At 36.3% G+C, this 25,171-nt stretch overlaps 1 protein-coding gene across 1 annotated transcript in view; it reads right to left on the bottom strand.

Annotated features, from left to right (window-relative positions):
* Nucleotides 1-25,171, bottom strand: part of VASH2 (vasohibin 2) — a 1,568,646-nt gene that overhangs the window by 914,300 nt on the left and 629,175 nt on the right. Inside the window, exon 4 of the mRNA XM_044055500.1 lies at nucleotides 6,298-6,372. Coding sequence (XP_043911435.1) covers nucleotides 6,298-6,372 — 75 coding nt within the window. The remainder of the gene's footprint in view (nucleotides 1-6,297; nucleotides 6,373-25,171) is intronic.

Raw genomic sequence — 25,171 nt, 5'->3', positions numbered from 1 at the left:
GGTTAGAGATTAACCATTCTCAACCCATGGTTGATAATTACATATTTCTCCTAATGACAATATATGGGTTCACATCACAGATAATTAGAGGGGACCCATGCATGGGATAAAATTCATTTTGGAGTTGCCTCCGTCAATGGGACAGTCCTGGGGTAGGTTATGTGCTTCCCATGCAGAAATCTAAGTTGGGCTTGAGTATGGACATGGACAAACTTCATTTTGTATGATGGTGGAATCTGTTCCAGAGCAACAACATCCTCTGCAAGACATAACTGTCCCTCCAAACCATTCTGTTGATGTTGCAGAAGAGGTTAGGATCCCTACACAGAGCATTTCTGATGTCATATGACTTGCTGATGTGTGGTAAATCCATCAGTACTGGGTTAGAGGATGCCTTGTATACCAGACACAGGTCATCTCTTAGCAGTCTGTAGGATATTGAGTATAGTGACAGGGCTTTTTGAGTTGGTACATTTAGGACATGTTGTTTATTCAGTCAAGCAACTTTAAAGGCTGTTATAGACCTCATGCTTCACAGAAGCTTGTGTGTGTGTGTGTGTGTGTGTGTGTGTGTGTGTGTGTGTGTGTGTGTGTGTGTGTGTGTGTGTGTGTGTGTGTGTGTGCATCTAAATCTCCCCATGTATTACAAAAAATTAGCACTGGGTCTTTCATCAAAAGCATTTGATAATATATTCTTTAAAAGGATGTCAAGAAATTCACCTCTCAAGCCTCTCTCTAGGTGAACTTCTTGATATTCATTCTTTGAACATACAACAATCTAGTTCTTTTCAGAGACTCTGTCATAATCCACTATTATATCAATGTTTTGAAGTGCTACATAGAACATACATGTTTTCCTTCCAGTTGTTGTGTCTTTCGGCTTTTCCCGGTTAGGGGTCGCCACAGCAGAACTCTGGTCCGCTTAATGATTGGCAGTGGATTTTTACGTGTCGAGTTGCCAGCCCTGATGCACAACCTTCAACGAAGGTACGCCCATTCACGCACGTCTCCACACAGAAGACGCTCTAGCTGAGAATCGAACAGGATGTCTTACTGTGAGCTGACAACGCTACCGCAGCACCACCGTCGCAGTACATGTTTTCTTTCCAGTAATATTTCAAAATTAAAGATATTTACCAGAATATCAGCTCCAGTCATAATTCAGTGTTAATAGCCATCACCTTTTGAATTAAACTACACCAAAAATGTTTGTGCAAACTTCAGATCAGTAAAGTATATATGATCAAACCTCAAAATAAAATCTAAAGTACATAACAGCAATTCTACTTCATTAAACCTATATACTGTGCAGTACATCAAGTGGAGCTGCACAAATGACTACAGTAAACAGAAGTGGCTATTAAACATCAGAAGACATAGGTAAATAGATTGAAACACTTAGCACATATGCTATAAATGCTCCTGCAGCCCCCACACCCACTACTTATATATACTAACTTTGAGGGCACACAATCTCTAGAAAGGGCAATATATCACACGTGATCTTTTCATGAGGTGTAATAACCTCAGAGTTAGTATACGCAAGTAGGGGAGAGATATAGGGGATGACAGAGAGGGGCTGAAAAATACTTCTCTAATTTGGAAAAATAAGACGCTAATGGCTGTAGTATCCAAAAGGGCCTTTACTAGTGCAAAAACACAAGCGCTTTCACAAACGAGCTTCTTCAGGTGAACACACGCTTGTGTTTTTGCACTAGTAAAGGCCTTTTTGGATACTACAGCCATCAGCGTCTTATTTTTCCATTTTACTACAAGGACTTCACTTTTGGGATGCTTTGGTGTGTATTTGCCAGTTATTTCTTGCTGTTTTTACTTCTCTAATTTACTTAATTGTTTACTTGGCAAAGTTCATACATGTTATAAATTCACATTTTATAAAGAACAGGATGTCATACAGAATACTAATTCCTATGATTTAACACAACTCATCTTGTTTACCATGCTGGTTTTGTGTTAAAATGAGCATCAAACACTGAAGTCTAATTGATGCCTGGTAAGATAACACATGCATGCATGGTATTACTGCAGATTTCTATAGTTTGCTTCAGTGGCAGATTTTCAAATTTTTATTAGGACAACCTTAATTCAGCCTTACCATATTCTACAGAGTGAACTACAGAAGTCTTGTTTTAACAGAATAATTTTTGATAGAAGTTAAAAGAACATTTTCTACATCAAAACAAAGTGGATAAATATCAAACTTGACCTCTGACTTTTTCACTGGTTAAAAAGGAGAGATCCACAACAATGTTATAGGGTATGGACTATCCTGGTTAGAAATGGAAATAGAACACAGTGACAGGTGTTGTAATGTCGGTGTCTCTGACAGGAGTATCTTTCAACTACACAAGCAGTGATGTGAATCAAACTCAAATGGTAACTATAATGTGTACTAAACCAATGGTGAAAGGACAGTATTAATTCACCAAGACAAGTTACTTATTCTTTCTCTCTTATATGAAATGGTAAGCACACTAGAAAGATCAAGTATTGGGATCTGACCACAACAGTTAGTGCCTCTTACCTGAAAGGTAAATAAAATTACCTATTATACAATGAACCCCCCATTAATATTCTAAAACGTGCATGCTGGGTCAGCGTGCACGTTGTAAATCAGAGTTATACTAATGGAAAAAGGTCCAGTCGCCCGGACTTTTTCCATTAGTATAACTCTTTTTTTAAAGCAATGGAGAACGCAAGATCTCTGTTGCTTTTTACACACTGTCTCGCTATGTTAAACGAGTTTAACATAGCGAGACACCTTTTAAAAAAGTAACGGAGATCTTCCTAGCTCCATTGCTTTTTTTTAAAGGTGTCTCGCTATGTTAAATGGGTTTAACATAGTGAGACAGCTTTAAAAAAAACAAAGGAGATTCTCAGTTGCTTTTTTTAAAGCTCTCTCGCTATGTTAAACTCCTTTAACATAGCGAGACAGTTTGTAAAAAGCAACGGAGATCTAGCTTTCTCCGTTGCTTTTGCCCACAGTTCTGATGTACTGCGTAAGCATACGCATGCGCAGTACATCAGAACTGCCGCAGAACACGAGACAGCTGCGGAAGGGCAGCAAGGAGGCATTATACAATGCCATTATTTAAGAAAAGTAATTATGTTTTTTCTTAAATAATGTCATTGTATAATAGCAATAACCCACTTCTGGGTGTGGATAATGCTGGATTTACCTATGGTTGTCTTTGTTTGGCCACTTGGGTTTCGCCCTCGTGACCAAACCACATCAACCATGGGTAAAATCCAGCATTACCCACACCCAGGCATGGGTTATTGCTATATGAACCTCTCAAACCAATTATTCTGCAGTTAATTATCCTTTATAAAAATCTCATTCGTACAATTACATTCCACCATCCTAAACATGCATCTTACTCAGTTAAGTACATAATCAGCGAATACTTGAAACCCTAAAGTGACTGTGGAACACATGCACTCTCAAAAAAGAAAACATTAGAGAATATAAATCCTCTACAACATGGACTGCTAAAGTGCGCTGTTTTTTTTGTTTTGTTTTGTTTCGTTTATAAAACCAGTCATCCATAACTTTTGAGTTTCATGTCACATTTTCTGGCAAACCCCTTAATCTTTTACTTCTCCAATACTGAATTTCAAAGAAACCACTACAGAGGACAAAGAAGGTTACAGTACCCAGAATGTCTTATGTTTTAACTTGTAACTTAGTATGCACTGTTTTGTAGTTATTGTATTTTTTTGCTTGCTGCTGAGGTAGCAGTCTACAGTTCTCAGTAAATATAACCTAGCTGTGGCCTACAACACACAGGCAGTGCACCAGTACACACTTCACATACACACCCACACAACTTTGAGCTAAGTAAGGGCTAAAGTGTCAGATGGTCTGCACAGCTGTTGTGGCCTGCAGTCATGCTCCGCTGTCTCTTCAATAGGAAGAGATCTTACATTACATGGAAATTAAAGAATAAGATCCCACTATCAGGGAAACTTTTTTAAGGACAAACAAAATTGCTTAGACTCTACCAAAAAGTGACAAACAGTAATAAATATCACAAGTATGTGCAGTGTAAAGAAGATAACCAGTTACATTAAGGCTGACAATACATTTAACATACTATTTCCTATAAAGCTAAAAGACCACTTCACAGAGCATAAACATCAGGTGATCTGTAAAATGTACTGAATAGAGTTTAAAAAATATATACCACTGGGACTAACTACTGTCCGAAAGAAGAAAGCCAAGTTTCGAACGGAAACCTTTGTTTTGCACGTTATCAGTAACACTAATAACTAGGGTTATAAACGCTTCAAGAAGAAAATGGTGAGAAGACCGCAGCTATCGTGAGACAGACAGTAGCACTAATTAACTCACGTCCACTCATATGCCTGCATCAATCACGGAGAGGAACTACAACAAGAGTGGTCTGCTTCTCCCTACCAGAAACGTCTGCTGGCTGCAGGTACATCCAGCACGAAACACATCACTGCTCATACTGATAGAAGGGGTCAGAGTGACACCTCGCCACATGACAATGGGGGTTGGATCGTAAAACAATAACAGGACTAGCAGTCACAATATATGACAGAATACTGTGTTCATGACTTCATTCCTACCCCTTTGCTGCTAAATGAAAGCATTAAATGCTGGCAAAACAAATGTCTCATGAACAGAATGGTTCCACTTTCCTAACCGATCACAAGTTATACCAGTAATAAGCTATGCTGGCAGATAACGGACGGGCAGTGATTACCAGAAAAGTGTAAGCAGGTCCTGAAGACAAGCAGCAACAGGTTAAAAACAGAAGAGTAAAGCTGTGTGCCAAAGTATAACATGTGTAATGACTGCTTTTTGAAACTGAAAGTATGAAGTATTATAACTGAAACCATAAACAAACTAAAGGACTGCTTTCAAAAAAGGAAAAATGTATATAATAAACCACAAATGAACTAAAAGACTGCCTTCAGAAAAGAAAACATTTACAACAGTATTGTAGTTTAAATTCAGCCATGGCATTACTTTAGCCAAGTGTGGCCACATTAAAAAAAAGAGAGCAAGGAAAAAGAACTAATGAAATAGACACAAAATAATGGCTTTGGTTCTCGCAAGAGAAACAATAACGACATGTAAATATAATTTGAAAGTAGCATGCTCTTGGTCAAATATTCAACCTGTAAAGTAAAAAAAAAAAGTACTGTAAATATGTGGTATGATAACTGCTCCAACCTACGTAGTAAAAGCTGGTAAGAGTTTTGTAGAATGGTTTCAAGTTATTCGGTTATAAAATAGTTCACAATAGTATAGTTCATAAAGGCTGTACCTTTAAGCACACCATAGCTCTGCCGTCAAAATTCAACAGCAGGAAAATCATTAAGTCCCTTTATGGCATAAAGCACAGACTACCAAACTCAAGTTTTCTCACGTTAGGGCATCTATAGACTATTCTGAAAGCTTCTCCATGAAACTGGACATACAGCCATGGTTTGCACTTTTCCATGTGACTTAAGACCATGGTGGACACTTTTTCCAGTTCAGTGGGCAAGCAGCTGTGTTAGGAAATTTCCAAATCTAGACATCAGAATACCAGGCAGAGTGTCTCTCACAGTGGTGCAGTAAATGCCTATGCTGAGATATTTCATCTTAGAGTCATGCCATTGATTATTCTCATTATTAACTCAACACAAACTCACACATGTAGTCTTCAAACATGGTCTGCTATACAGTTCCATTAGGCTCTCTTCTATCAGGCTGCACCATAATGGCCATGCTGCTAGACATTTGATAACACAGGCATACAAGTCTGCTGTTATCACAGTCCTCCCAAGGGCCAAGTCTTCTGGCACAACTATCAAAACCTACATGAATAATCACATGTATACATCCTACCACGAGGCAATGCTAATCACATGTATACATCCTACCACCAGGCAGTGCAAATCGCATGGATACATCCTACCACCAGGCAGTGCTAATGGCATGTGTATACATCCTATCACCAGGCAGTGCTAATGGCATGTGTATACATCTTACCACCTGGCAGTGCTAATCGCTTGGATACATCGTACCACTGGGCAGTGCTAATCGCATGGACACATCCTACCACTGGGCAGTGACTGTCTTCCAACACAGCTAAAAAGGGAGAGAGACAGGAAATTGTGGGATTGTCTTCTGTTACAGTTCTCTATAGGGCTTTCATAACAGACCAAACTAAAACAAACTGCAAGGCACATCAACATCTATAAAGCAACATGCACATTGGTCTAAAAGAAAAAAACAAAACCGTAAATAAAGGATACATCCCCAAGATGACCGCTTCAAGGCATTTGATAGGTAAAGATTCACGGATCATTTCTCTGGCTGTATCCATTAATCTGGAAGAAAACAAAATTACTTACAGGAGTGCATCAGATCTCAAGTTTCTTTTTTTTTTCCCCACAGAAGAGTGAGTCAATAAACTGTTACGAGTGACCAGTACCTGATCTTCACAGACATGCACACAAACACAAATTAAATGGAATATATAAGCTAATACAGAGCAGTTTCAGACATTCCTTATATTCATTTTCCCTTGTGCTTCTTTAATATAGGTGCTAACAACATTTCAGTTATGTCATATGTTCAGTTGGCAGTGTAATGAAGGATCTTTCCCCATCAGCATCAGATATTTTAGGTTCAAAGGACTGATTGGCAAAGCTTACAATTTAATGGATTTCCACAGCTTAATTTTGTTATTTTCTATTTCCATGTACATGCTGGAACCACCAATGAAAAAACAACCATGACTGAATGACGATCAATTTATTTTCTTTTATGAAAAATAGTTTATTTTAAGAACTTTCATCCACTTGTTACAGGACTTCTGTAGAACAAGTTGAGCATACAAACACCTACCAATAAATACTAAACAAGGCAATTACGTAATATTCAAATCAATTAACTCATTAATCTAGTCAAATATAAAATAAAATAATTACAAATAGCTTTTAAAAGAAGTTATAACTTCCTTACCTTAAAAAAAAATAATATTAATTGAACTGTAAAAACCAGGAAGTTTATCTGCTTGTAATTTAAGTTGCCAAATGGTCTCCCTCATTTCAACCCAGTTTTTAAAATCTCCACTTCTCATATCCTCCTGAATTTTATCCAAGACAAAAAAAGTAAATTTCTTGTGATCTTGGAACAACTTTAAATGTTTATATAATACATTATTCTCACTTTCAGTTTTTATATCATATAGAAGTTCCAAAATAAACTTTTTGAGGTATTTGGTGGTTATGCCAACATACAAATCCTCACAATATCCACACACAATACACAATAATATAGAAACCAGTAGTGTTTCACGTACAGTGTACCTTAGCATAAATAACTGGACTATTATGAGCCAAATACACACACACACATTATATATATATATATATGTATACATATATATATATATATATATATATATATATATATATATATATATATATACATACACACACACACACACACACATTTATCCTGTGCAATATGATGGCACATTACAAAAACTGCAGGCAAATGTAACTAGTGCCTTATTAGCTGAACTTGCTTTAATATGTGTCATCTGTCTGTAAAACTTCCTTGATAATTTCCACCTTTTTATAAGCAACAGATTACTTTATGAAGAAAGCTAACTGCATAATCTTGGAACATACTTCTTAAAGAACCTATCATTTATTTTTCGGTTCTTGGTATTTATTTTAATAGTAGGTTCCCTACATAATGCTTGCTTCACAAAGACATTTTAAAGTAGAATAAGATGTAACATTGCCCTGCAGATCAGGCAGAGGTGACCTCAGAGTCACCAGGTATGTTGTTATTCCCATTCTATATCCTGTTACAAGTGTAACTGATGTAGCAGTGGATAACTTACTGAACTGGATAACTTGTCTACAAATTTGTTAATGTCACGTAAGGCTAATTGCCACTACTATTTTATACAATTGTGCTATCTTCTCTTGTGTAGATATTACCACAATGCTCCACACAGAGCATATTACACCAATGATTTTTTATTTTATATATATGTTTTTGTCCTACTCTCTTTTCAGACTAAGTTCTCAAACTGCGTAATAACTTGCACTACTGTTTTTATAAAATTTATTAGCTACTCTCGTGTTTTGCTTCTACAAAATGTGCTATACCATTGATTTTTTTAAATATATATGTTTTATTCTTATCCACTGTATACTGTAATTTCTTAAACCGTGTAATAACTTGTTAACATATGTAGATATTTTTGCATACTGTTTAAGGAGCTTTTCTCACCGGGCCTACATTGAAAATGGCTCTTCTTGGCCCTGTGGACTATCCCGGTAAACAAACTATAAATAAATAAATACATAAATTGGTATACCACTCATCTGGCGCCAGAAAGGAACTGTAAAGTACAGGTTAGTGAAGCTGAACACCTGGCAAAAGTAATTTATCTTTACAGTTGTGTTATTTTACCTTCATCCAGAATTCCACAGCAAACCTAAACGTAAAATGCCTTGCAGAATGATGCAGACCTGTGTTACCTCAATTTAACACGGATGAAGCAAGGTAATCCAAACAAATATGATGGTGGGAAATGTAAGAGAGTCTAAAATCTTTACTTTACGTACTTAATCGATTTATTTTCAAGTATCTAACTGATCCTAATGGGTCACTCTTGGAAGCAGTAGAAAAGAAAGTTACTTATGTAAGACCACATTGTATGCCAGTATCAGATGACGAAATTTGCACCCAGGTGTTCAGCTTCATAACACTATACATCAAAGTTGCTTTCTGGAGCCAGGGTTCTTCAGCATTACTGGTTCTTAATGATAGACGAGTGGTGCCCCAAACAACTCAGTAAGTTATCCACTGATAGATCACTTACACTCCAAAAAGGATACAGAATGGGAAAATGGCATGCCTTACATTAACAACTCAAACATATATGTATATCCATCAGGGTAGAGGTCCGACTTCTGTCATCAAGTTCCTGCAACAGGCTGTATATAATTCAAATGAATGACCAAGAGTAAAAACACTGCACACCATTCTTAAGATGCATACAAATGAGCAAAATACTTGCCTGATTCAGTGACTGTTTAAGATCGGCTGTCAAATCACCTCAGATTCTTATCTCTCCACCAAAGAAAACCACCTGTGTGAACAGTCACTGCCAATGGTTGTTCAGAAGACTACCTAACACAGAAGGAAATTAGTAAACAAACTTTGATGGAAAAGAACTAAAGAAAGAAGGGCACCAGACTATTGTGAAAGTTAAAACAGAGAGTGCATAAGGGATATTACAATAAAAATGTAACTGCATTAACTAGATCGATCTTGTTAAGCCCTATTGAGTGAAGATCGATTTGTAGGAGGCAAACATTCTTCTTCTCATTTATGTATTGTCTCACATGCTTTCATGTTCGCAAACAGAATGAGCACTGAGAAACGTTTCCATTAGATGAAGACACAATTCATCTTTTTTATAATGCTGGAAGTAATTGGGTTTCCTCCCCATTTCATTAATTGCATGAAGCTTTTAGACCAGAATCTTTCTGCAAAGATCAGATGTGAGGGCTTTTTCATTAACTTTCCATACTTTGAATATCACACTGCAGGGTTGCCCCATGTCATTGCCTTGGCAGAAGAACCCTTACTGGGTAGCACAGCAAGAAAGACATTTCTTGACATTATCTTTGATGAGACCGTGGTTTTCACATAAGGAGATGGAATCAATGCCATCATCTTACCACCTTCTCCTATTCCTATATGCATCACATACATTCATAAATCTACAAGCTACACAGCAAAAGAAGTTAGAGACAAGCTACCATAAAGTAGTAACCGAATATCTCAATAAAAGCATTCGTAGCTGTGCAAAAACTTTGGGAATGCTTTTTCGTATTTTCAAAAAACTTTGGCTTGGTTTTACAATAAAGTAGTGACAATTGCTGCAAATCTCTTAACAGGACTCACCACTGCTTTCCTCTTAAAACAATTATACCAGATTAAATTAGCAAACTGTTTAAAATTCACTAATTAACTCAGAGTAGTTGAGTGTATCTAAGCAATGAAAACTGCCCCTCTCTAAAGAGCACCCTTTGGCATTATTCGCCTTCGAGAGAGTTATGTTCCAGTGAAAAACTTCTACAGGTCACCAATAAATCAAACAATAGTGCTGGAGACACCTTCTACTCTAACTCAGTCTCCAAACTCTGGAAAGACTTAACACTTCCACTGAAGCATATGGACAAATTAAAAGGTTTTAAATTCAAACTAAAATAACATCCGACTGGCTTTTTATGGTTATGTCCATGTTGCACACCTGGGTAATCTTAGAAGCCCTGACTCATTAAGCTCATTCAGTAATATATCTTATAAAGGCAGCAAGTTCATAAATTACAAATCAATAGTAGAGGAGGCAGCTAGTTCATAAATTACAAATCAATAGTAGAGGAGGCAGCTAGTTCATAAATTACAAATCAATAGTAGAGGTGTATTACCCATCTCCCTTCCAATATATGCCCTCATAACTAGCATTATAATTGCTATTATATTATAAATAACACCAGCCTCACTACTTTTTTTTAACTCTCATCTCTCAAAATCTTACTTAGCTCCCAGGCATGTCTAACCATTTTGTTTTTTGGGGTTTAAGTATTAAGATAATATGTTTGATGATTTCTCTTTGAAGAGATTTTCTCCCTGGGCCTCAGCAGAAAATGCCCACTCAAATGTTCCTGGTCAATAAAAGCAAGCAAGTAAATAAATGAGTGGTGAGATACTACTAGCTAAATGCCCAAGGCAAAGTCAGCATCACACAGATGTGCAGTTATTTTTTTTAATAAAAAGCTTAACATCATTAAATAGGCCTTTCAGCTCCTTACCAAAGATATAAATTTGCTACAACACAGTTAGGGTTGGACTAGCCCAACCACAAGTTCAAGAATTTGAGGTATAGTAAATGAAAACTTAAATTAGTTGTAGGATAAGGTATTCTTAGATTTGCAGAAATGGGATGTTGGGATCTATCTTTTGGGAAGACATGTTAAAGTACTTAAAAGAAGAGATGTTCATGCTATTACAAGTAGTGTTTTGACTTACATTTTTGTCTTTTAGTTATGCTACTTGTGGGGCTTGATTTGAGGTTGTCTAAAGCCCTTCAAAGTTCTCCCCATGGAGAATAATAAACTGTTAGGGATCGGTTTTGATATATTAACTCTACCTATGAATAAAATTGAGTTAATCTGCCTTTATGTGAAGACTAGACTGGTCCCTCTGCTGGCATTAAGACTGTTGTTCCAGAACAATAATTACATTGGCATTTGTGAAGCTGGAATTAGGTGCTCCAGCAACACTGGGCGTTTGTGACAGAGTTCTCCCGTTTTGGAACCAAGGCGTAGTTAGTACTTAAGTCCACAATGCGAACACTTCTTTATTTAAAAACAGCAAACGGCAAAAAATAACGTAAGGCACTTTTCTTCCAAACACCTACACAGCTCCACAGCAAAAATATATCACAAAAACACAAGTCCAAGCACTTTACCAGTAATTTCCTCTTCTTTAATAGCAAGCGATCTGGTACCCTCGGCCTTTCGCCTTCAAGGATCACAAACAGTGTATGCCTCAAGCATATTTATATACACATCAAAAAGCAATTAACACAAACAACTTAATCAATTCATTCAATTATTCAATTACATATTATGAACATTTTATCCCAATTCTACATATTTAATTCAAACATTTTTATCTATATATATATATATATATATATATATATATATATATATATATATGTAAATCTATATCTAAATACTAATATCTATTTTGCTAATACAAATTATCTATACATTTCATTAAAAAATATAATATATACATAATCTATTCAATTTGTTAGGGAAATGTTGTATAAATAATTAATTAGCTCAATTAAATAAATTAAATTAAATTAAATTAAATTAGCCAGTTCTAAATTAAATCCAAAGGGTTTTAAAGTTTTGAATTTTAAAATCATTTTTGTCTCTAATTCCAGTAGTTTTTGAGAATAATCACTCCCTCCCATGGAAAACGGTTTACCCAGAACACAAAATTTTAAACTATTAGGGGAGCCATCATGTTTCTCAAGGAAGTGCTGGGCCACAGAACTTACTTCATTATGATTTCTAATATCTCTTAAATGTTCTAAGACACGAATTTTAACCATTCTTTTAGTTTGCCCAATATACCAAACATCTTTACATGAACAACATAATGCATAAACTACACCTATCGATCTGCAGTTGAAATAAAATTTAGGATTAACAGAAACACCATTAATACCATCCGTATTCATCACCCTATCACATAAACTACAGTGCCCACACTGAAATGTACCCTGAGTAAGATTATTAATTTCATTTCCTTTCATAAAATTATAATTTAATAACTCTTTTACATTTTTACCCCTCTTATAAGAGAAAGTGATAAATTTGGGAAACCGATGACCAATTTTGTCATCCTCCCTAATTAAATATCAATATTTTGTCACTATTATCCTTAATTTATCTGAAAACAGAGTAAATTTAGTAACAAAAAATAAATTTTCCCCAGCAGTATCTTCTTTTCCGCCATATTTTGAAACTGCCAATTTTTCTCTAGTACATCTCGATTTAACATAACCACATGGACCCTCATCTCTCTCCACAAGTAATCTCCTTTTACACCTTAATAGGATATCTTTGTTATATCCCCTCTCATTCAGTCTGATTTCAACATCATTTAATTCATTTATTTTCTCCCTCTCATCACTAGTGTGATCAAATATTATTTTAAATTCACCCGAGGGTAATGAGCATAACAAGTGTTCCGGATGCATGCTATTAGCATGTAAGAACATATTTATTGCAGTAGTTTTCCTAAATGGTCTAAAACCAATTTGTTCTAAATCACTATTTCGCATTACATCCAGAAAATTAATTATTTCCCTATTAAGCTCATATGAGAAGGCTGATGTTCATTCATATTTAAGGTCTCAAAAAAATCCAAAAAGGTCACTAATTTCACCCCTACATATCATAAAAAGATAATCAATAAAGCATTTATATATTATGACATTATTCCTATAGAATACAGTAGGGTAAATTAATTGCCTTTCAAAAAATCCCATATAAATAATAGCATATGAGGGCGCAAAGGCAGCCCCCATAGCTGTCCCTTTCAGCTGCAGGTAAAATTCATCATTAAAACAAAAATAATTGCGAGTTAAACAAAATTCCAAAAGATTAACTATGTAAGTAGTCCTAGGTCCATCTCCCAACATTTCCATCACTGCTTCCAATCCCCATCTCTTACTGATATTAGTATAAAGTGATTTTACATCAATGGTTACCCAATAGTATTCCTGACACCACTTCACCTGAGATATTTCATCCAACAATTCTTGAGTATTAGAAATATGTGCTATAACTTTATTCAGATTTTTTTTAGGTGGAAATCCAAAAAAATATTGACATTACTCAATAAAGAACCTATACCTGATACTATAGGTCTACCCGGAGGTCTTTCAAAACATTTATGTATCTTAGGTAAGGTATAAAAAATTGGTGTTCTTGGTTTCTTAATGAACAGTTTATTTACATCCTTTCTATCAAAAAAACCTAGATGTTCTCCTCGCTCCAATAAGGCTAAAAGTTCATTATTAAATTCTAATACTGGGTCCTTTCTTAATCTTTTATATTCAGCAGTATTATTTAATAAATCTGCCACCATTTCACAATATTTTAATTTGTGTAGAATGACCCAGTTTTCACCCTTATCAGCACATTTAAAAATATATTATTTTTTCAACTTTATTAGATTTTTAAGAGCCATCCATTCCTTCTTACTTAAATTATACTGCTTCCTACTCTTATTAAATTCATCCAAGGTCAAAGAAATTTCCTTGAATAAAACTTTAAAGAAAGCAGTAATCGCAGGTACTTTTATACTGGGTGAGAAATTACTATCAGATACCAATTGGGTAGTTTTAACTTTCCATACCCAGTGTGAAAGAAATCAAAACTAGCTATCTCATTATCATACATTTCAGTAGCATCATCATAATCCTAATCATAATCATATGTAGATAAATTTAACAACTCATCCATTTCACAATTTTCTAAATCTTCATCAAACTCAGAATTATTCACATTCAATGAAACATTTTCAGCATCAGTAACAACTTTGTTATTCTGAAAAAAAGACTGTTAAATATAATTTCCTGATAAATGCTTTTAGTTCCAAATATACATCTCCAAATGAGGAAAAGAAACGTGGGCACAAATTTACAGCCCCTAGATAATACAGTTTTCATATCATTAAGAGACAAATCAGATAAATTAATAACAAATAATGTCCATTCATCAAATTCACCATTATGTTCACTCACTGTTAGATTATTTGAAACGATTTCTGCCCTTACGACCGTTTCTTCCTCGGTTGCTTTTATTATTCTGAAATGAATTATCAGTCCTCACAAGAGCTGACGAGCCATTTGTGCCTTCACTTTCTGAACCAACAAAATTTACAGAGTCCGCAAAAGTTACATTTTTGTTGGTAAGATTAACTCCATCCTGTTCTCCTGAAGACGCCGAAATGCTCCGTCGTTTCTGTACGCCTTTTCTAACCTTTGACCTACTACGTGTAGGCTCACGTTGCCAGGAAAACAGAACGCCAGTTTCGTAATCTCTAATGTCTAATGTCCCGTAATAATTTATTTCTTTTCCGTTAAATTATTATCAGTTTCAAGTTTAGATATTTTATCATTAATCTTAGAGAACTGAGTTTTAAAACAGGATTCCCCCACCACATCATCCTGTAAACGCAGTATCTCAGTTTTAAGTTTTTCATGAGCTCTGGAGTTCCGTTTAATTAATATGTGAAGCCATTTCTTAGTACACTCAAGGGAAGCTTGTTTCCATTCATTGAAGAGGTCATGTTCCTCTTCCACAAAATCAGTTGCAGGAAGCCGATCAATTCGCAGCCCCCTTGGTGTGAGATTTAAACTTATATATTTTTCAAGAAGATGGGTGTCAAGAAACAGAGCAATTTCCTTAGCCATCAGTCTTTCTAGCTGCAGGAAGCGGTTATCTGACTGGCTATTACTTCGAACATTCCACGGATCCACAAGAGTAAACTTCTTCTCAAGCTCATTCATCAAATCAGCAAAATAGATAACTCCAGGCACATCAAAATGCCCAGAAGCACCAGTTGTTTGTGACATCTTATAACCGGTAAAGTGCCAAATTCACTACACTTCCAAACACCTCCACAGCTCCACAGCAAAAATATATCACAAAAACACAAGTCCAAGCACTTTACCAGTAATTTCCTCTTTTCTTTAATAGTAAAGCACTTTTCGTCTCACTGACAGTGAGACTTCCTCAGACAAACTTTCAAGTGTAAAGCAACACATTAAATACCCTACCCAATGTCTAATTAACACTCCTTCAATTAATTCATTAAATTAATACCAACCATTCCAATATGATGGCTTTGCAATTCAGTATCAAACAGTACTGCAATCCTGTTTACATTCACATTTCCAAATGCAATGCTTCAGTCAATAATCTCAACATTCTGGACTTTACTACAGCAGCTTTAAACCTAAGGTTCTAACAAACCTTCACTAAAGCATTAAATCCATATTCAATTTAGTGTGATTTCAAACCTTTACGGCTAGCTGGATACAGAACTAGTTAAATGCAGTCTGTTACAACTGATACATTCGCAAACTGAAATAAAACAGTTGATGTTACCTGTCTATCCATACTCGGCTAGTAACCAATATTCTTTTGATAAATACAATATCCAAGTTGGAAAAATATTTTTTGTCATTTAGTCATAAAAAATAGTTGGAACTGTTTCTATCACTGCTGACTAATTGTTACGATTCACCTCCACCTTGTCAGTTACGAGTATACGTAACAGCACTATGTAGTGGAGTCTGCAATTAAAGCAACAGTACTGTACTTAGTGAGCTCCACTGTAAGCTATTCCACACGAACACCCAAAACCTGGATAGCGGTATGGTCAATTAAACCCGTTGCAGTTGGGTGTTCTAAAGTGTTTCACACTTTAGAATAAAATCCTATGCCAATGTTAAAAATTCTTAAACTGCCAAATATGTTAAAAATGTAGAAAATGCACATAAAGATCCCTTCAACTACACATATTCATATGTCCTAAAGATGTTAAAAAATAACAGTTTAAATTCAACCATAATGATATAAAAAAATATCAAAAATGTCAAGAATTAATATAAATATGTTTGCTGAATAAATATATTGAACCTAGTCCCCAACCCCTAAGTAAAGTGTCCCCTCAGCTATTAGTCAACGTCATCTTGCTAGACTTTTCAGTTTTACTAAACATTTGATTGAATAATATTTATTAAATCCAGGGTACTGGCAGGCTCTGGTCCGTATTTGCCACATTAATTCTAATTTTTCCAACATCAAAGAACTAGGACCTCCTCTCATCTCATCCACCTTAATTGAGTCTATAGCTCTAAATTTAAACAAATGTGTAGGACAGTCTAGGGTATGTTTAGCAATTGCGCTGTTCTGTTTCAAGGTTTGGGTGCTGTAAAGATGTTCATACATCCTTCCTTTAAATTTCCAGTCTATTTTCCCTATGTAGAAAACAGGGCAATTCTGGCAGCATGCCAAATAAACCACACCTTTTGTATTACAATCAAATCTCTGTGGTGTCATATAGTCCACCCCTCTGATGTTGAATCTTTCCCCTATGTTCATGTATGGACAATATGTACATCTACCACATTTAGTCATACCTACTTTTACTATCCTTTGTCTATTTTCTTTCTTTTTTGATAATAAACACTTAAGGTTGTTGCCCCTTCTAAACACTACTTTAGGGGGGGTCTTTCAGTTTACAGGTCAATACAGCATCTGATCTAATAATCTCCCAGTTTTTATAGATGATCTCTCTGATGTTATAACCATCCAAACTAAACTTCGTGATTAGGTTAACCTTGACCAAAGAAGCTTTTTCTGTCATTATATCACTAATTTGGGAGTCCTGTTGACCTAATTCCTATATATCAAACAGGATGGGTTGGTAAAGGCCTTTCGATCTTTTCCCTTTTACCTCCTCAGTTAGTTCCCTGACCAGTTGGGTGGGATATCCTCTTTTGGAGAACTTAATTTCTTAACCTATCACATTCTCGTGAAAAGTAGTCTTCCCTAGTCACCATGCGGGCAGCCCTAATTGTCCTTTTACTACAGACATCCTTTGGACCAAAAGGTGGCAGCTAGTAAAATGAAGGAAGGCTTTAGAACATGTGTCTTTTCTATAGATGTTTTTAAAATAGCTGTTTTTATGTAAGTCTTACTCAATAAGACATCCAAATAGGCAATATTAGTTTAATTATATGTGAAAGTAAATTTAAAAAATGAAGTTGTATTATTAAAGTAGGATACTAGACTTTCCGCCTCTTTCACTTTCCCATCTGTTTTTATGAAAATATCGTCCAGGTACCTAGTATAAAATTTAATTTTATTTATAATGTTAGGTACCTTGAACACAAATTCCCTCTCCCAATATGCCATGATTAAAATTAGCAAAACTAGCACCACATGGTGACCCCGTGGCTATGCCTGTTTGGGCATAGAATTTTCCACCAAATGTGATGTAGTTGTTTGACAAAACCAGTTATACCATTTCCACCAAGAGACTAATTTCATCATTAGGTGCTCCTAGCTCATGTAGTAGCAATCTAAGCCATTCAACCCTTTCCACATGTAGAATAGATGTGTAAAGATCCTTCACGTCAATTGTCAAGAAGTTCAGATTATATCTGAACTTCAACTTTTGGATGTTAGCTAAAAATGACCAGGAATCTTTACAAACCTGTGGCTGTGACATTACATATTTTTTCAATTGAAAGTCTATATATTTTGCACAAGCATATGTTAACCTTCCCCTAGCATCCACTAAAAGTCTCATTGGAGGATCATTAATACATTTATGGATTTTGGGGATCCCAAATAGGATCGGAATTCTGGGGGCTGGCATGCTAATGTAATTATATATGTCTACATCAGTTCTGGTCTCTATAAACAGTTCTTCTATTAGTGACCGAATCCTCCCACAGGCCACGTTCAGTTCATTACATGACACTTCTCTATAGGCGTCTGTTCGTAAGATTTTCTCCATTCTTAATTGATAATCATTGTTATTCATTATAACTAGCCCTCCACTCTTGTCTGGCTGCATCACCCTAACTTGTGCTTCCTGTAAAAACCTGAGTGCCTGCCATTCCACTTTTGTTGTGTTATTGTGCCTGTCTGTACCTCTTCTTTGAATATCGAGTAAATTATACAGGTCGAGTTCACAAATTTGTTCATACAATAACAAAGTAGGGCGAATTTGTGGACAAAATGTGCTAGTTATGTAGAATGGGTTATTTACAGTGTTCTCTTGGCCAAACAAAATTCTAAAATTCAGTTTCCTGATAAATAACCTCAAGTCAATAACTGAATCAGCAATGTTGGCTTTAGACGTAGGAACAAATGTCTGGCCTTTAGCAAGAAGGTCCACCAGTACTGAATCTATGGTTAAGCATAAGAAATTGAAAATCTTAAAGTAACCTTGAGAATTCATCACCTCACAATTCAGGGAAGGTGGTTCCGTTGTTTGGGATACTGTTGTTGCCTCCACACTGGGTTGTAGGTCACTTGGGGGAGACCCTGCCTCAGGTTGTAGCCTGAGGCTTGCCTTCTGGTTGCCTTACCCCTTGCTGTATTTTGAGACACTGGAGGTTTTGGGTAAGCCACCCCTAAAGTCTATGTCTTTTTTTACGATCTCATCCAGAGGGACAATTTCCTTTAATAAGGAATCAGCTGCCAGTTGGTAGTGTTTTATCATAACCTCCAGGAGTTCAATTCCATGTTTATTAAAATGTTTAATCAAGTCTTTGTGAAATGGTGACCTGTCAATTAGTCCGGTTGGGTACTGCCATGATCTTAGTCCTTTAGGGACAATCCCCTCCCTGATACATTGAATAGTGAATATAGGAGAGAATTTAAGACCTTTGGACAACACAATGGTGAAATACAAAAAAAGCCAATTAGAAATAACATACTTTAAAGAATGTATCGGGGAGAGGATTGTCCCTAAAGGACTAAGATCATGGCAATACCCAACCTGACAGACTTTATGCGATACAAATATGACTATGAGAGGTGTTTTGTTAGTATCGATCAATATATGGACAAATTAAAAGCAACTAAACTGAAGAAACTAAAGAGAGACAGGAAGGCATATAATTTGGGGGTGGCTTACTCAAAACCTCCAATGTCTCAAAATACAGTAGGGGTAAGGCAACCAGAAGATGAACGAGGGCCACAGAGGAGGACAGAACACCCTCAAGTGCAACCAGAAGGGCAATATAGTAACCAGGAGGCCAAAAAGGCATCCAAAAACAAATACATGGGTAATAACAATAACCAAGGCACGAATAATCAAGGTAATGCAAATTTTCGAAGGCAGGCCTCAGGCTACAACCTGAGGCAGGGTCTCCCCCAAGTGATCTACAACCCAGCATGGAGGCAACAACAGTATCCCAAACAACGGAACCACCTTCCCTGAATTGTGAGGTGACGATGAATTCTCAAGAAGACTTTAAAATTTTCAATTTCTCATGCTTAACCGTAGATTCAGCTCTGGCGGGCCTTCTTGCTAAAGGCTAGACATTTGTTCCTACATCTAAAGCCAACATTATTGATTCAGTTATTGCCTTGAGGTTATTTATCAGGAAACTGAATTTTAAAATTTTGTTTGGCCAAGAGAACAATGTAAATAACCCATTCTACATAGCTAGCACATTTTATCCACAAATTCACACTACTTTATTGTATGAACAAATGTGTGAAATAGGCCTGTATAATTTACTTGATATTCAAAGAAGAGGTGCAGATAGGCACAATAACACAGCAAAAGTGGAATGGCAGGTACTCAGGTTTTTACAGGAAGCACAAGTTAGGGTGATGCAGCCGGACAAGGGTGGAGGGCTAGTTATAATGAATAACCATGATTATCAATTAAGAATGGAGAAAATCATACGAACAGATGCCTATAGAGAAGTGTCACGTAACGAACTGAACATGACCTATGGGAGGATTCGGTCACTAATAGAAGAATTCTTTATAGAGGCCAGAATTGATGTAGACATATATAATTACATTAGCATGCCAGCCCCCAGAATTCCGATCCTATTTGGGATCCCAAAATCCATAAATGCATTAATGATCCCCCAATGAGACCTTTAGTGGATGGATAAATAGGTTAGGAAATATGTTCTCCAAAAGAGGATATCTCACCCAACTGATCAGAGAACTAACAGAGGAGGTAAAAGGGAAAAGATAGAGAGGCCTTTACCAACCCATCCTGTTTGATATGCAGGAATTAGGTCAACAGGACTCCCAAATTAGTGATATAATCACAGAAAAAGCTTCTTTGTCGGGGTTAACCTAATCACGAAGTTTAGTTTGTATGATTATAACAGCAGAGAGATCATCTATAAAAATTGGGAGATTATTAGATCAGATGCTGTACTGACCTGTAAACTGAAAGACCCCCCCCTAAAGTAGTGTTTAGAAGGGGCAATAACCTTAAGTGTTTATTATCAAAAAAGAAAGAAAATAGGCAAAGGATAGTAAAAGTAGGTATGACTAAATGTGGTAGATGTACATATTGTCCATACATGGACATAGGGGAAAGATTCAACATCAGAGGGGTGGACTATATGACACCACAGAGATTTGATTGTAATACAAAAGGTGTGGTTTATTTGGCGTGCTGCCAGAATTGCCCTGTTTTCTACATAGGGAAAACAGACTGGAAATTTAAGGAAAGGGTGTATGAACATCTTTACAGCACCCAAACCTTGAAATAGGACAGCATAATTGCTAAACATACCCTAGACTGTCCTACACATTAATTTAAATTTAGAGCTACAGACTCAATTAAGGTGGATGAGATGAGAGGAGGTCCTAGTTCTTTGATGTTGGAAAAATTAGAATTACTGTGGCAAATACGGACCAGAGCCTGCCAGTACCTAGGAGTGAATGAATATTATTCAATCAAATGTATATTAAAACTGAAAAGTCTAGCAAGATGACAGAGATTAATAGCTGAACAAACACTTAGGGGTTGGGGACAATATATTTATTCAGCAAACATATTTATATTAATTCTTGACATTTTTGATATTTTTTATATCATTATGGTTGAATTTAAACTGTTATTTTTTAACATCTTTAGGACATATGAATATGTGTAGTTGAAGGGATCTTTATGTGCATTTTCTACATTTTTAACATATTTGGAAGTTTAAGAATTTTTAACATTGGTATAGGATTTTATTCTAAAGTGTGAAACACTTTAGAACACCAGACTGCAATGGGTTTAATTGACCATACCACTATCCATGTTTGGGGTGTTCGTGTGGAATAGCTTACAGTGGAGCTCACTAAGTACAGTACTGTTGCTTTAAATACAGACTCCACTACGTAGTGCTGTTACGTATATTCGTAACTGACAAGGTGGAGGTGAATGGTAACAATTAGTCAACAATGATAGAAACAGTTCAACTACTTTTTATGACTAAAGGACAAAAAATATTTTTCCAACTTGGATATTGAATTTATCAAAAGAATGTTGGTTACTAGCCGAGTACGGATAGACAGATAACATCAACTGTTTTATTTCAGTTTGCGAATGTATCAGTTGTTTCAGTTTGTGAATGTATCAGTTGCAACAGACTGCATTTAACTAGTTATGTATCCAGCTAGCTGCAAAGTTTGAAATCACACTAAATTGAATATGGATTTAATGCTTTAGTGAAGGTTTGTTAGAACCTTAGGTTTAAAGCTGCTGTAGTAAAGTCCAGAATGTTGAGATTATTGACTGAAGCATTGCATTTGGAAATGTGAATGTAAACAGGATTGCAGTACTGTTTGATACTGAATTGTAAAGCCATCATATTGGAATGGTTGGCATTAGTTTAATGAATTAATTGAAGGAGTGTTAATTAGACATTGCGTAGGGTATTTAATGAGTTGCTTTATACTTAACTTTGTCTGAGGAAGTCTCATTATCAGTGAGACGGAAAGCGCTTTACGTTATTTTTGCTGTTTGCTATTTTTAAATAAAGAAGTCTTCATATTGTGGACTTAATTACGCATTGCCTTTTTGTGGGCTTTTGCTTGGCTGCTGGGACCTTCCTTTTTACTGCAGTAAAGAGTTTTTGGTTTGGCTTGTGCGTTTATCCTGTTTGTTTTGGAACCAAGCCCAACCAAGACCATGAGGCAGACCAGTATCGGTGTGAACATTGCCATACTTTATCATTTGTTAAAGTGTTATAAACTAAAACCTAATTTGGATATCAATTAATCAATTTTATATTATATATATATATATATATATATATATATATATATATATATGTATATATATATAGATATATAGATATATATATACACACACACACACACACACACACACACACACACACACACACACACACACACACACACACATATATTTTGTTGCTCCATCGAGTTTACTACACTTGCACACGATGCAGAATGACCCAATTTAATGGGCTGCATGATCAAGGACTCATTAACAGATAGAGTTTCCCCTTTAGTATGCCTACTGGCTATTTTCCATGTTAAGAGTTGCTTGTTTAAATGGTGGATTCTACTGATGGCCTTTCATTCACATTCAAAAAGCATTAATGTATGGCAGTCAGAAATGTCAGATGATTTTTATCATCTAAAGTTGTGTATCATGTAGTATATACTACATTAGTCTTATATATATAAACACACCGTGATGCCTAAAACTGCACTTATTGTGAAGAGGAACTTCACATACCACTAACCAAATGTTAAAATACAGGTAGTTTGCCATATGAAATGCCTCTCAAGTCCATTCATCTTAGACTTTGGCACATCTTTTGAATGTCTACTATGGATTAATCTCCATTATCCTTGTCTTCTTCACCAAATGTCCAAAGTACTGGAGTAAACAAGCAGACTTAATATTGTGCAGTTACCACATTTTTCCTATGATATTACGCTGCAGGGAAAACCATGTCTTGCTACTAAAACATCATTGATTAATGAAATATGTTCATAATATTTCTGTGACGTCCTTCCTCTGGGCCAGTGATTGAGGAGCCTCAATCCTCACCACTGACACTGGTGGGGAATGTTCACTGTGAGAAAAACAGACACACACAGCATTTTCAGACGCAGTCCTCTACACCAAGTACAATTTCGCTTAACAGTGCACAGAGAATGTACACTCCAGCCCTGGGACTGGGCTTTCTCTCTAGGCTCCAAATAAGACTGCCCACTGACCACTACATAATGAAGTCCTTTGCTGGGTGTTCCAAGCCAGGTCCTCCACCACCCTCCTCTATGAAATCAGAGCTCTCAATGTCCCTGTTCAAAGTTGTCACACACACACTCTGAGATTTTTTCTCTCTCTCAAACAAACAAACACACACAAACACACACACCTGGGAAAGGCTGGCACAGTTTACCTGCTCTGCCATCTTCAGACTATAACGTAGATCTAGTATCACCAGAACACCCGAAGCCAGCTACTTTAAGGCTCTTAAAAGGGTACCCAATTACACTTATTAAAATTAAGACTTGTACAAATGGTAGTGTTTAACTAAGCAGCAAGACTAAAAGGAATGTAAAGCCACAGTGCCACTAAATAAATGCAAGTATTCTAAAAGGTTAAATATTTTCTAAAAGACCAGTCACAAAAAGAAGTTATGTACTTAACGTTCCATGTGAGTTGTTCATCTCGCCTTTATTCTTACTGATAGGTTCAGAGCCGATCGCTCGGCTCCAAGTTGGCCTACCACAAAGCTCGAGGTTTCCAAATAGCTCGAGGCCAAATCCCTATCCCATGATGCACCTAGAGTTAACCTCAGACCTTGTTTGCTGCGTAAAATAATACAATATGTCACTGTATAACTCTAAAAGGGAGAAGTATAGAAGGGGTCAGTAGCCAGGAAGGATCTAGCATCTCGGTCTTCTGAAAGCCCAGGAGGGGGTAGGAGGGAGGGGCGTAAGAATGAAGGTGAGATGAACAACTCACATGGAACGTTATGGTAAGTACATAAACTTCTTTATGTGAAGTTGTTCTATATCGCCGTTCATTCTTACTGATGGGTAGCGTTCCAAGCACCATCTACCTCGGGTGGCTCAGGGGAGTATATTTTTCAGGACCGTGGATCCAAAGGAGGCCCTGTCAACTTTGTAATGAGTGATAAAGGTATGAGGTTTCGACCAAATGGCTGCTGCACAAATGTTATCAATAGGAAGTCTGGCAGAAAAAGCAGAAGATGTAGAAACTGCTCTGGTTGAGTGAGCTTTAATTTTATGCTGTAAGGGCATACTGGCAGCTGAATAAGCAAATGTGATACAATCCGATAACCACTTTGACAGAATTGTTTAAGCCACTGGCATACCTTTCCCGGGGTCTGAAAAGGAAATAAAAAGCTGATCTGATTTCCTGAAATCCTTTGTTCTATCCAAATAAAATCTGAGCTGTCTGTGAACATCAAGTTTGTGCAGCATGTACTCCAGATTGTTGGAGTGATTGAGGAAGAAAACTAGCAAATTAATAATTTGGCTGAGATTAGTTTCAGTGCAAATCTTAGGCAAAAAGGAGGCATTTATTTGAAGTGAGACTCTGTCAGCATGGAAAATCAAGTAAGATTTAATGGACAAGGCCTGAAGCTCTGACACTCTGCGGGCAGAAGTAATAGCCACTAAAAAGATAGTTTTCCATGACAAAATTTGAGGTCACATGAGGAAGCTGGTTCAAATGGAGGAAGAATAATGTGGGAAAGCATAGATTTAGATTCCATGGGGAATAGGGAAATTTCACAAGTGGTCTAATATGAAAGGTCTCTGAGAAAGGCTTTGGATAATTTGTGTGACATAATATTCAATCCTTCAAATCCCAGATGAAAGTTAGAAATGGCAGCAAGTTGAACAGACTGTTGCAGCTCCTTTATTGAATATCATGGTCAAGAATTCCAGTATAGAGGCCATATGGGCTTGGTAAGGATCAATATTGTTTTTAGAGGCC

The sequence above is a fragment of the Protopterus annectens genome, chromosome 1.part2 (assembly GCF_019279795.1).
Source record: "Protopterus annectens isolate FY-2018-M chromosome 1.part2, PAN1.0, whole genome shotgun sequence".
Lineage (NCBI taxonomy): Eukaryota > Metazoa > Chordata > Ceratodontiformes > Protopteridae > Protopterus > Protopterus annectens.
The sequence above is the reverse complement of the archived record's forward strand: the minus strand, read 5'-3'. Positions and strand labels throughout refer to the sequence as shown.